General features: G+C 44.3%; 1 protein-coding gene across 1 annotated transcript; it reads left to right on the top strand.

Moving 5' to 3' along the window:
• The first annotated feature begins 6,259 nt into the window (after positions 1-6,259).
• Positions 6,260-7,198, top strand: LOC114588007 (olfactory receptor 2A12-like). Its single transcript, XM_028712922.2, has one exon. It carries the CDS (start codon positions 6,260-6,262, stop codon positions 7,196-7,198), a length of 939 nt encoding a protein of 312 aa, XP_028568755.2.
• Positions 7,199-14,099: the final 6,901 nt, after the last annotated feature.

Raw genomic sequence — 14,099 nt, 5'->3', positions numbered from 1 at the left:
TTTGTGTCCAGATTTTCAGAGAAAAGAAGCGGAAATACTAAAGCCTCTCCTCCTTCCGGAAGGGAGGGATTGTGAGCGGGAGACGATTCCCGAGTCACGCAGGGCGCGTCCTGCCCCCTGCCCTGTCATCATCGCTGGTGCGCCATGCCTCCCAGTTGGGCACCCAATCAGGTGACACTGCGGGAGCATGGTTTAGCCCCTCAAAAGCGGCCGCGCCAGCTTCCCCCACCATTCGCTCCCGATCTACCAGCGAGTCACCCACCCACCACTCCCTGTAGGGAGTAGCTGCTTGGCCTTGCTATGGACCCATGGTTGGTCGCCCTGGTTGCCCAGGGGGGCTGGTAGGAGTTTTTTCCAACTGGCAAATTGGCACCGGCCTCTTGGTGTTTTCCGCCTACCTCATAGCAAGTGTCACAACTTTCTTGGTATTTGGCGGTTAGGCATTGGAATGTGTTGTTGGTGCTTGGGAGGGCAAGGTGTGGCCATCGCCTACCCCTTCACTTATGGGTATTCCGTTAAAGGAATCCGGTGGTCGTGGATCTTGTCCGATGCCCTATGTGGCGGGGGGCCATGGCACGACCCTCGGTGACACCAGGGGAGAGTTTATAGTTGTATTTGCATCAACAGGCTCCCCCTACTGGTGGTTAACCCCTCATCAGACTCACCCCTCTCCGAGTGGGTGGAGTCAAATTTTCTGTGGTCCAATGCCTAAGCCAATACCTTCTCACATGCTGTAATCAATAAAGTTCTGGCCTTTTTCTTGCCCATTAACCTAATATACTGTGTCCACGTGTCTTCATTCCCCAAGCGGGGATCGGGTCCTCAAATCACAACTATACTTTGTAGATCTACAAAGCTGAGGGAGCCAACCCTTAGGCTAATAGAGAACTGTTGGTTGATATGCTCCTTTCTTTTGTGGGAGGGAAAGATGTGAGCACACTTTCACTTTATGTGGTTTTTGCTTAAGTGAACAAAATGAGGCTGGAAGGGGTCTCTGGGTAGAGGAATGTTTCAGCAACAGAGACGCTATGGCTTCCTTGAACAGAGACTCTTTATTCTGTAAATAGTTAATACAGATTATCTTACGTTTACGGACTTCCTGGATTCTGAAAGTTATTAGTAAAAGAATAACACAACCTTCACGATGACATGGTAGCTACCTGATTTTGCCTGTTACACAACTTCCTCTTGGTAGCCTCCATTGGTACAATCCAGGCACAATTTTCCCACATGATATGCTGATGGTTTAAGCTTTAAAGAGTCTCTAATACTCCTTACCCCTTCATGGATCACTGCCTTGTCATGGTGAAGGGGCTTGAATAACCCCAGGAAGCTATGAGCCATGCCGTGCAGGGCCACCCAAGACAGACAGGTCATAGCCAAGAGTTTAGACGAAATGTGACCCTCCTGGAGAAGGAACTGGCAAACCACTCCAGTATTTTGCCAAGAAAACTCCATGGACATAAAAAAGGAGAAGCTCTGAGAAGAAAGTGAGAGTTTCCAAGGTATGCTCGGGTTCATGGGGTCACGGAGAGTCTAACACCACTAAGACGACTAAACAACAACAAATACTCCTTAACTTCTCAGATGGCAACCAGCTACCACCACATTTGGTCCAAATGTTGGTTTAGATTAGACTAAAGTCTATTACACAATGCCCAGGGAATTCGAAAGTTTTATCAGAAATTTAGTTTGGAATGGGATCTCTGAGGCTTCTTTAAAGCAGTAGGATGTTTACATCAAAAATCAGGAACAAGAAATCCCTCAGAAATGTTGGCAAAGCCCTCTGTAGACGCAATCTAGTCATGTTCTTCTTCCTGCCCCTGTGGATTAATTTGTTAATTTGTTCCTAGTCCCCATTTGGATGGCCCAGAAGGAAATGTAAACATACAGTACTGTTTTAGGAGTCACTGCTGACATGCTTTTCTAGGTTCATAATTGCCAGAGTAATTTCGAGGCAGAGGCGCTCTATGGTCTTGATGGATGCCATCAATAGAACAAATCCAAGAAGGGGAAACAACTTGGCAATTTCTTTCAAGCCTCTGTAATCTGGGTACGTAATGAGAAAGCCAAAGTTTACCTTTCATTTAAAAAATGTCAATAACTGAAAACACCTCTTTCTGTGTGCTGCATTCTCCATAAAACTTACTGTAGCCTCCGGGTGGCTTGAGACCAATGGCTTTCAGTTTCCCATCCAAGGTCTTCTACAAAACCGACCTAATCAAGAATAGGATGTAGCTGTTTGAACTAGATAGTCTAGTGGATTGCTGTTTCTCATTCATTCAAGTCGGTATGCGTTTTACTTTTCCAGTATAATGATAGTGCCTTAAGCAATTTTAGCTCAGCTGCTAATTTGTGAGTGTTACTTTAACACAGTCTCAGAATCTTATTCTTCTGCAGCTCCCATTTGGTTTCAGCTACAACTCCTCTGTCCAGAGACAATTCTGGATTATGTCAATTTTATTGTATGTCTCTACCAATATGCCTTAAAACAGACCTCACCTCCTGTCTGTAAAAGAGTAAGTGTTGTTGTTGTTTAGTCATTTAGTCGTGTCCGACTCTTCGTGACCCCATGGACTAGAGCACGCCAGGCACTCCTGTCTTCCACTGCCTCCCACAGTTTGATCAAATTCATGCTGGTAGCTTCGAGAACACTATCCAACCATCTCGTCCTCTGTCGTCCCCTTCTCCTTGTGCCCTCCATCTTTCCCAACATCAGGGTCTTTTCCAGGGAGTCTTCTCTTCTCATGAGGTGGCCAAAGTCTTGGAGCCTCAGCTTCACAATCTGTCATTCCAGTGAGCACTCAGGGCTGATTTCCTTAAGAATGGAGAGGTCTGATCTTCTTGCTGTCCATGGGACTCTCAAGAGTCTCCTTCAGCACCATAATTCAAAAGCATCAATTCTTCGGCGATCAGCCTTCTTTATGGTCCAGCTCTCACTTTCATACATCACTACTGGGAAAACTTTAACTATAGGGGTTTAACTATATGGACCTTTGTTGGCAAGGTGATGTCTCTGCTTTTTATGATGCTGTCTAGGTTTGCCATTGCTTTTCTCCCAAGAAGCAGGCGTCTTTTAATTTCGTAGCTGCTGTCACCATCTGCAGTGATCATGGAGCCCAAGAAAGTAAAATCTCTCACTGCCTCCATTTCTTCCCCTTCTATTTGCCAGGAGGTGATGGGACCAGTGGCCATGATCTTCGTTTTTTTGATGTTGAGCTTCAGACCATATTTTGCACTCTCCTCTTTCACCCTCATTAAAAGGTTCTTTAATTCCTCCTCACTTTCTGCCATCAAGGTTGTGTCATCTGCATATCTGAGCTTGTTGATATTTCTTCCGGCAATCTTAATTCTGGCTAGGGATTCATCCAGCCCAGCCTTTCGCATGATGAATTCTGCATATAAGTTAAATAAGCAGGGAGACAAAATACAGCCTTGTCGTACTCCTTTCCCAATTTTGAACCAATCAGTTGTTCCATATCCAGTTCTAACTGTAGCTTCTTGTCCCACATAGAAATTTCTCAGGAGCCAGATGAGGCGATCAGGCACTCCCATTTCTTTAAGAACTTGCCATAGTTTGCTGTGGTTGACACAGTCAAAGGCTTTTGCATAGTTAATGAAGCAGAAGTAGATGTCTTTCTGGAACTTTCTAGCTTTCTCCATAATCCAGTGCATGTTTGCAATTTGGTCTCTGGTTCCTCTGCCTCTTCTAAATCCAGCTTGCACTTCTGGGAGTTCTCGGTCCACATACTGCTTGAGCCTTCTTTGTAGAATTTTAAGCATAACCTTGCTAGCGTGTGAAATGAGTGCAATTGTGGGGTAGTTGGAGCATTCTTTGGCACTGCCCTTCTTTGGAATTGGGATGTAGACTGATCTTCTCCAGTCCTCTGGCCACTGCTGAGTTTTCCAAACTTGCTGGCATATTGAGTGTAGCACCTCAACAGCATCATCTTTTATAATTTTAAATAGTTCAGCTGGAATACCATCACTTCCACTGGCCTTGTTATTTGCAGTGCTTGCTAAGGCCCATTTGACTTCACTCTCCAGGATGTCTGGCTCAAGGTCAGCAACCACACTACCTGGGGTGTACGAGACATCCATATCTTTCTGGTATAATTCCTCTGTGTATTCTTACCACCTCTTCTTTATGTCTTCTGCTTCTCTTAGGTCCTTACCACTTTTGTCCTTTATAATGGTAATCTTTGTACAAAATGTTCCTTTCATATCTTGAATTTTCTTGAACAGATCTCTGGTTCTTCCCATTCTGTTGTTTTCCTTTATTTCTTTGCATTTCTCGTTTAAGAAGGCCTTCTTGTCTCTCCTTGCTATTTTTTGGAAATCTGCATTCAATCTCCTGTATCTTTCACTATCTCCCTCGCATTTTGCTTGCCTTCTCTCCCCTGCTATTTGTAAGGCCTCGTTGGACAGCTACTTTGCTTTCTTGCATTTCCTTTTCATTGGGATGGTTTTCGTTGCTGCCTCCTGTATAATGTTGCGATCCTCCATCCATAGTTCTTCAGGCACTCTGTCCAGCAAATCTAAATCCTTAAACCTGTTCCTCACTTCCACTGTGTATTCATAAGGGATTTGATTTAGATTGTATCTTACCAGCCCAGTGGTTTTTCCTACTTTCTTCAGTTTAAGCTTGAATTTCACTATAAGAAGCTGATGATCTGAGCCACAGTCAGCTCCAGGTCTTGCTTTTGCTGACTGTATAGAGCTTCTCCATCTTTGGCTGCAGAGAATATAATCAATCTGATTTCGATGCTGCCCATCTGGTGATGTCCATGTGTAGAGTCGTCTCTTGTGTTGTTTGGAAAAGCGTGTTTATGATGACCAGCTTGTTCTCTTGACAGAACTCTATTAGCCTTTGCCCTGCTTCGTTTTGATCTCCAAGGCCAAACTTGCCAGTTGTTCCTTTTATCTCTTGATTCCCTACTTTAGCATTCCAATCCCCTATAATGAGAGGAACATCCTTCTTTGGTGTCATTTCTAGAAGGTGTTGTAAGTCTTCATAGAATTGGTCAATTTTAGTTTCTTCAGCCCCACTAGTTGGTGCATAAAGTTGAATTACTGTGATGTTAAAAGGTCTGCCTTAGATTCGTATCGAGATCATTCTATCATTTTTGAGATTGCATCCCAGTACAGCTTTCGCCACTCTTTTGTTGACTATGAGGGCCACTCCATTTCTTTTACGGGATTCTTGCCCACAGTAGTAGATATGATGGTCATCCGAACTGAATTCGCCCATTCCCATCCATTTTAGTTCACTGATGCCCAGGATGTCAATATTTATCCTTGCCATCTCATTTTTGACCACATCCAACTTACCCAGGTTCATGGTTCTTACATTCCAGGTTCCTATGCAATATTTTTCTTTACAGCATTGGACTTTCCTTTCACTTCCAGGCATATCCGCAACTGAGCGACCTTTCATCTTTGGCCCAGCTGCTTCATCAGCTTTGAATCTACTTATACTTGTCCTCCGCTCTTCCTCAGTAGCATGTTGGACACCTTCCGACCTGAGGGGCTCATCTTCCAGCGTCATAACTTTTATATGCCTGTTGTCTTTGTCCAAGGAGTTTTCTTGGCAGGAATACTGGAGTGGCTTGCCAGTTCCTGCTCCAGGTGGATCACGTTTGGTCAAAACTCTCCACTATGACCTGTCCATCTTGGGTGCCCTGCACGGCATAGCTCATAGCTTCTCTGAGTTATTCAAGCCCCTTCGCCACGGCAAGGCAGTGATCCATGAAGGGGAAGAGTAAGTGAGATATCTTCTTTTAACTTGATGTATAGCCTGGAGTAGAGGCAGACCATACATTTGCCTGGTGGAATATGAGGGAGGCATTATTACTCCATGCTGAGTTCATTTATTAAATTTCTGGTAGACAGCATTTGCTGTAGCATCTCTTTGATGCTACAGCAATGATTCGGTATATTGATGTGATGCTCCAGAACATGTTTAGATCATATTTATTTGGATTTCGACCCACCCCACCCACCCCCGCAGGTTGGAGTTCTGTTTCTGTTTTCCTTAGGTTTCCGTTCTGGACACAGGATTTATTTATATTTTTGCCTGTTTTGGGTGGGGGGTCTGAACATGGCCAATTCTTCTTCGATGAAATTGTATTTTGCAGTGCCCACAATGACATCTTAGATTCCCAAATGTTTCCTGAGGCCCGCAAGGGCTGGGGACCCCTGCTGTATGCTGTTATATTTTACATGGTGCCTGTTTCCTCCTCTGCAGTGTCAGGAAAAGATGAGGAATCAAACCGAAGTGACAGAATTTATCCTCTTGGGTCTTTCCAGCAGCCCAAAGATGCGCATTGTTCTCTTTGGGATTTTCTCTGTGGTCTACAGCATCACACTAGCTGGCAATGGGATTTTCTTGATGCTTATTTGGCTGGATTCTCAACTCCACACACCCATGTATTTCTTCTTGAGCCACCTCTCTTTTGTGGACATCTGGTACACAACCAGTACTGTTCCTCAGATGCTGTCCAATCTCTGGAGCCCAAAGAAGACCATCTCATTTGCTGGCTGTGGGGCTCAGATCTACCTCTTCCTGGGCCTTGCCATCACAGAATGTGTGCTCCTTGCTGTGATGGCCTACGACCGGTTTGTAGCAATATGTCACCCTCTGCGCTACACACTCATTATGAACCCTAGAGTCTGTGTCATGCTGGCGGTGTCATCTTGGATGTGTGGCTTCCTCCTTGCCATGGTGCACACAGTTCAGACTCTACAGATGCCTTACTGTGGCCCAAATGTCATTGACCACTTCTACTGTGACATATTGGCTCTGCTGAAACTGGTCTGTGCTGACACTCGACTCAACGAAATCATTGTCTTTGTGGTTGGTGTCCTCATTCTTCTGTGCCCCTTCTCCTTCATACTCACCACATACGTCCGCATCCTAGCAGCCATCTTGAAGATCCGTTCTGCCGAAGGCAGGCGCAAGGCTTTCTCCACATGTGCGTCCCACGTGGCTGTGGTGGCACTGTTTTATGGAACTGCTATGTTCATGTACATGAGGCCTGGTTCAAGCCACTCTGCAGAGCACGACAAAATGATCTCCTTGTTCTATAGCGTTGTCACTCCCATGTTCAACCCCATGATTTATAGTCTAAGGAATAAGGAAGTAAAGGGGGCATTGGTGAAAGCGCTACAGAGGTGCAAACCTTCTCATGGAGCATGACATGTTATTGAGGGTTAGGGTTAGTTGTCCGTGGTGACAAGGTGTGAGATGCTCTGTGCATTACTTTACTTGGAGGACTCCAATGGCTTGTAAACCATAATGTTTGAGCAGATGGTCTGTGGCCAACGATGGTCCTTCTATATGCAAGTGTAATCAGATTGCACAGTCCCACCAGTTGGAGAATACAAAATGACAGCTGGATGGAAAAGTGCTGAAAATATGGAAAAGGGACAGATGAGAATACTGAGTTTAGGGTCAAATATCTGAAAGGTCTGCCTGGAGGGGAAGGTAAATGTAGGGTAAAGTCATGCATATGCTGTCTCTCTACAGCAGGCATCCTCAAACTCGGCCCTCCAGATGTTTTGGGACTACAACTCCCATCATCCTTAGCTAACAGGACCAGTGGTCAGGGATGATGGGAATTGTAGTCCCAAAACATCTGGAGGGCCGAGTTTGAGGATGCCTGATCTACAGGTTTATATTATAATCCTGTTTAAGAGAAGCATGCATTCCACTTTATCTTAGCATCCAAGGAGGAAGAGATCTGCTGATTTGCTGCTGGGATCCTGGCCTTATTCCACATCATCTTTCGCACTCCAGCTAGACATGACTGGTGTCTACATAATGGAAAGAATTCTGTATCAGTGCTTGATTATCTAAAAGCTACAACACAACTTCCGTAAGCAGATCCATGTGCATAAATGTTTATAAAGATAAATCAACGAATGCTTAAAAAAAAGGACAAATGCCTTTGCAGCAAACGTTCTGAGCTAGCATCACTCGCCCTGCTAGGTCTTCTTCTCAGCAATATTTGGCTTAAGCATGCAGGTGCATATGTTGGCATTCAACGTGGTTTGCCTTAGCTCAGCTTGCTAGAAGTGGAAAATATTTGTTCCCATTGCTATCGGTGGGTGGAGGGGAGACTGCTGTGATCTTGGAGTTTCTGGGTTGCCATTCAGCACTTAACAGTCTTTATTTTATGTGTTGATTTGTAAGCATGGGTGAGATTTGTGTGGCGCATGGTAAGACCTCTCCTCCTACCAGAGGGGAGGAGTTGTGAGTGGGAGCTGGTACCCGCGTTGGCAGGGGGCCGTATTCGGCTCCCTGCGTCAATTATCTCAACTGCCGTGCCAAGCCCTTCAGCTAGCCAATAGGGCTGGCTTGGGAGCAGGGTTTAGCCGCATTTAAGTGGCCGCGGCGGCACTGTGCCCCCATTCTACTTCATGAATTCGTCGGATCACCCGCTCACCCTCCCTTTAGGCCATATCTATGCTTTGACCCCTTGCTATGGACTTTGGTCAGTTGCCTTGGTTGCCCAGAGGGCCTGGTAGGATTTTTTTCCATTTGGCAAATTGGCACCAACCTCTTGATTTTTCACCTACCTCATAGCAAATCGCCACAACTTTTCTGGTATTGGCGGTTCGGCATTGGAATATGTGTGGTGTGTTGGAGGGCAGGTTGTGGCCATCACCTACCCCTCACCTTTTGGGTATTCCATTAAAGGGATCCAGCGGTTGTGGATCCTATCTGATGCCCTGCTGGTGGCTAGGGCCATGGCACGACCCCGGTGACATCAGGGGAAGCTTCCAGTTGTATTTGCATCAACAAATGGGAATGGTGGGAGAGGATATTGATAAGAAAGATTAGAAATTGTTCCTATACGCAACAATAGCGGTGAGGTTACTGCTGGCTCTGGTGTGGAAACAACAATTGCCAACAGTAGAAGAGTGGCAGTACAAGGTCATGGAATATGTGGAAATAGCCAAATTAACGGGGAAAATTTGACAACAGGGCGATGAAACATTTCAAAAAGAATGGGGGAAATTTATGTTATACATAGGATAAGGGGAAACAGTGAAATCAGTAGAATGGACGTAAACCTCATAATTGGAATTAAAAGAAACTTTATTGGATGTTAATGACAATATGAATTAAAACGTAAAATACAATGAAGGTAACTAATTGTACCTGTAAATGAATATAGACAAACAAGACGTGTACATACAGAAATATTTATTTGTATATAAACACTGTACGGATAAAGTTGAAAGAAGAACAACAATATACAAAATCGATAAAGATCATGCGAAAAACTTAGAGACGACATTAAAAAGCCAGAAGAAGGAAGGAGGGAAGTCAACTCTTAGGAGTAATTGCAAATGTAAATGTAAATTAATGTGTATATGTATAGTATGTAGCAGGGACGCGGGTGGCGCTGTGGGTAAAAGCCTCAGCGCCTAGGGCTTGCCGATCGAAAGGTCGGCGGTTCGAATCCCCGCGGCGGGGTGCGCTCCCGTTGCTCGGTCCCAGCGCCTGCCAACCTAGCAGTTCGAAAGCACTCCCGGGTGCAAGTAGATAAATAGGGACCGCTTTCTAGCGGGAAGGTAAACGGCGTTTCCGTGTGCGGCTCTGGCTCGCCAGAGCAGCGATGTCACGCTGGCCACGTGACCCGGAAGTGTCTCCGGACAGCGCTGGCCCCCGGCCTCTTGAGTGAGATGGGCGCACAACCCCAGAGTCTGGCAAGACTGGCCCGTACGGGCAGGGGTACCTTTACCTTTATAGTATGTAATCATAAAATCAATAAAAATTATCTTCAGAAAAAACAACAAAAACAATACCACTCACATGCTGTAACCAATAAAGTTGTGGCCTTATTTAGCCCATTAACCTAAAATACATGTCTCCTTGTTTCGTTTTTATCTCTTAGCGGGTGGCGGGTCCTTGACTCACAAACATAAAAAACACTTAGCATCTGTTTACCTCCCTGTTAACTTAGCCATGAAACTAACTGAGAGTCTTTCATCAAATTTCTCTTCTTCAACCTAACCTACCTCATACGTTTGTGAAAGTAAAAGAGCGTACAGTGATACCTCAGGTTAAGAACTTAACTCTTTTTGGAGGTCCGTTCTTAACCTGAAACTGTTCTTAACCACTTTAGCTAATGGGGCCTCCCACTGCCGCCGCGCCACCGAAGCACGCTTTCTGTTCTCATCCTGAAGCAAAGTTCTTAACCCGAGGTACTATTTCTGGGTTACCGGAGTCTGTAACCTGAAGTGTCTGTAACCCGAGGTACCACTGTACTATGTACTATGTTCTAAGAGGAAGTGTAAAGTAACATTGGGGTGGGTGGATAGATGATAGATAGATAGATGATTAGATAGATAGATGATAGATAGATGATAGATGATAGATGATAGATATAGATATAGATATAGATATAGATATAGATATAGATATAGATATAGATATAGATATAGATATAGATAGATAGATAGATATAGATAGATAGATAGATGATAGATGATGATGATAGATAGATGATAGATAGATAGATAGATAGATAGATAGATAGATAGATGATAGATGATAGATAGATAGATGATAGATAGATAGATAGATAGATATAGATAGATAGATGATAGATGATAGATAGATAGATAGATAGATAGATGATAGATAGATAGATAGATAGATGATAGATAGATAGATAGATAGATAGATAGATAGTAGATAGATAGATAGATAGATAGATAGATAGATAGATAGATAGATTAGATAGATAGATAGATAGATAGATGATAGATAGATAGATAGATAGATGATAGATAGATGATAGATAGATAGATAGATGATAGATAGATAGATAGACAGATGATAGATGATAGATAGATAGATAGATAGATATAGATAGATAGATAGATAGATAGATAGATAGATAGATAGAGTGTGCTGGTCCCGGGGGTAAGGTACCTTGGGTGTAGCAAAGTCCACACGAAGAGGGGCAAGGTCCGAGGCAGAGAGCCGGGCGGTGAACAGGAACGCTGGAACAGGAGGCTGTGCAGGGAACAGGAACACCGGATAGTCAGGAACAGGAAGCCGAGCAGGGAACAGGAGTACCGGATAGTCAGGAACAGGAGGCCGAGCAGGGATCAGGCACGCAGGAAGGTCCGAAGCCAACAACGACGTTGCTCCCGCAACCTGGGGCCGGGCTGACTGGGCTTTTATCCTCTTCTAAGGCCAGGGGCGGTCCCGGCCCCCAGGAGCCCCGCCTCCTCTGGCCTTAAGGCGAGCACTCCTCCTGGGGGCAACCAGTTCCCTTTGCCTCTCTGCTCTAAGCCTCTGCAGATCAGGAGAGGCCGAAGGGTTACTGGGCCCTGGAGGAGGCTCACCTGTGGCCACTGAGTCGTCAAGCCTCTCTGGGGCCAGAAGGGCTTCACCTGGGGCCAGCTCCTGATGCACTGCCACAGGTGCAGGCTCTTCAGCATCTAGGCCTTGCCCCAGTTCAGCCGGCCCTGGAGGCGGGGACTCCTGTGCAGGCTGGGATTCCTCTGTTTCATCCTCCGAATCGGAATCCCAGGCCATCACATAGAGATAGATAGATAGATGATAGATAGATAGATGATAGATAGATAGATGATAGATAGATAGATAGATGATAGATGATAGATAGATGATAGATAGATAGATAGATAGAGATAGATGATAGATAGATAGATGATAGATAGATAGATAGATAGATAGATAGATAGATAGATAGATGATAGATAGATAGATAGATAGATAGATAGATAGATAGATATAGATGATAGATATAGATAGATAGATAGATAGATAGATAGATAGATAGATAGATGATAGATAGATAGATAGATAGATGATAGATAGATAGATAGATGATAGATAGATAGATAGATGATAGATAGATGATAGATAGATAGATAGATAGATAGATAGATAGATAGATAGATGATAGATAGATAGATAGATAGATAGATAGATGATAGATAGATGATAGATAGATAGATAGATAGAGATAGATGATAGATAGATAGATGATAGATAGATAGATAGATAGATAGATAGATGATAGATAGATAGATAGATAGATAGATAGATAGATAGATAGATATAGATGATAGATATAGATAGATAGATAGATAGATAGATAGATAGATAGATAGATAGATGATAGATAGATAGATAGATAGATGATAGATAGATAGATAGATGATAGATAGATAGATAGATGATAGATAGATGATAGATAGATAGATAGATAGATAGATAGATAGATAGATAGATAGATAGATGATAGATAGATAGATAGATAGATAGATAGATGATAGATAGATGATAGATAGATAGATATAGATAGATAGATGAGAGAGAGAGAGAGAGAGAGAGAGAGAGTGTGTTTCCCCCTCAAAATATTTGTGGGTAGTTTTTTTAAAAGAACTATTCATAAACTGTACATAGCTTGTAATTTAAGCTGCCTACACTCTATAACAGAGCTTTCCAAACTGTGTGTTGTGACACACTAGTGTGTTGGCCGCAGTGTGTAGTTGTGTGGTGTGTAGTTTTGTGGCTCTGCTCTTTATCTATAACGCACGTTCAAAACACATTACTTCCCTAAAAGAATTCTGGGCACTTGGTTAAGGATTTCTGGGAAATGTAATTCATTGAGGGAATGAACGTGCTTTAAATGTGCTCCTTCAAGAGGAGCGTAATCCATCCAGAACTGGACACAATCCACTCATCTGGACAGCAGAACTGACCAGTAAAAATGACTTTGTCTTATCTGGATTAACCTTCAGTTTGTTGACTCTCATCCAGTCCATCACCCAGACCAGACACCAATCTGGAACATCCACCACTATACTTGCTTGAGCTGTAAAGGAGAAGCAGAGTAGCATGTTGACATCACACTCCAGGGGCGCCATCTCACCCTCAGGATTGTGGGTGCCCACCGCCACAATGCCTGGAGTTGGCTGCTATGTCACATCCCCCAAATGTCAAATGACCCTAGTCAGTGGTTTCATGTACACGTGAAACAGCCCAGAGAATAACACTGGAGCTCCACAGGACCATGCAGTATCTCTCTAGGACCACGTCCAGGAGGAGACTGCAAAGCCGTATCTCCTACTCCCAACTCAGATTATCTCCCAGAATGTTTTGTTGTTTAGTCGTTTAGTCGTGTCCGACTCTTCGTGACCCCATGGACCAGAGCACGCCAGGCACTTCTGTCTTCCACTGCCTCCCGCAGTTTGGTCAGACTCATGCTGGTAGCTTCGAAGACACTATCCAACCATCTCGTCCTCTGTCGTCCCCTTCTCCTTGTGCCCTCCATCTTTCCCAACATCAGGGTCTTTTCCAGGGAGTCTTCTCTTCTCATGAGGTGGCCAAAGTATTGGAGCCTCAGCTTCACGATCTGTCCTTCCAGTGAGCACTCAGGGCTGATTTCCTTCAGAATGGATAGGTTTGATCTTCTTGCAGTCCATGGGACTCTCCCAGAATAGGGTTGCCTTATTTCATACAGTGAAAATCCGGACAGAAAAGTTGTTGACCTTTTGGCGGGAGGGGCACCAGAGACACACTCCTCCCCCAACATAGCTCATTATAGAGGGTGACCAAGGCAGTCTCTGTACCAGCCATACCTGTATGCTGATTAAAATGCTTAGAAATCAGTCTTATTCAAGAAGGTCAAGAGCTGGTTGGCAACTACTCACTCAGGAACCTTGGGACCATTTGCGACCAGCCTATAGTGTCTCCCCCCTGCCAAGTCTTCTGGTCCAAGAAGGATTTTTTAAAGAAGTAGTCTTACTGCCTGATTCTTTCACATGGCTTGGGAGCACTCCTGCTCTAAGAGAGGCATGAGTTATCTGCTTGGTCCAGCTGGCAGTCCACTCTCTAATAACAGCTGGTGGCAACTCCATCAAGGCCCCTGCTGAGGCCTGGTCTAAGACATTTTGCTGCCTGAGGCGAATGACAAGACTGTGCTCTCCCCCCATTCCATGTACAGTAGCTGAGTTGAGTCTTTCTTGGACACTGGTGGTGTCCTCATTTTGCCTAATGGTTGGGCTGTCCCTGCTCTCCCTTCTTGTGGTTTCATCTTTTAACTGGA

The sequence above is a fragment of the Podarcis muralis genome, chromosome 17 (genome assembly GCF_964188315.1).
Source record: "Podarcis muralis chromosome 17, rPodMur119.hap1.1, whole genome shotgun sequence".
NCBI classification, from domain to species: Eukaryota; Metazoa; Chordata; class Lepidosauria; order Squamata; family Lacertidae; genus Podarcis; species Podarcis muralis.
The sequence above is the reverse complement of the archived record's forward strand: the minus strand, read 5'-3'. Positions and strand labels throughout refer to the sequence as shown.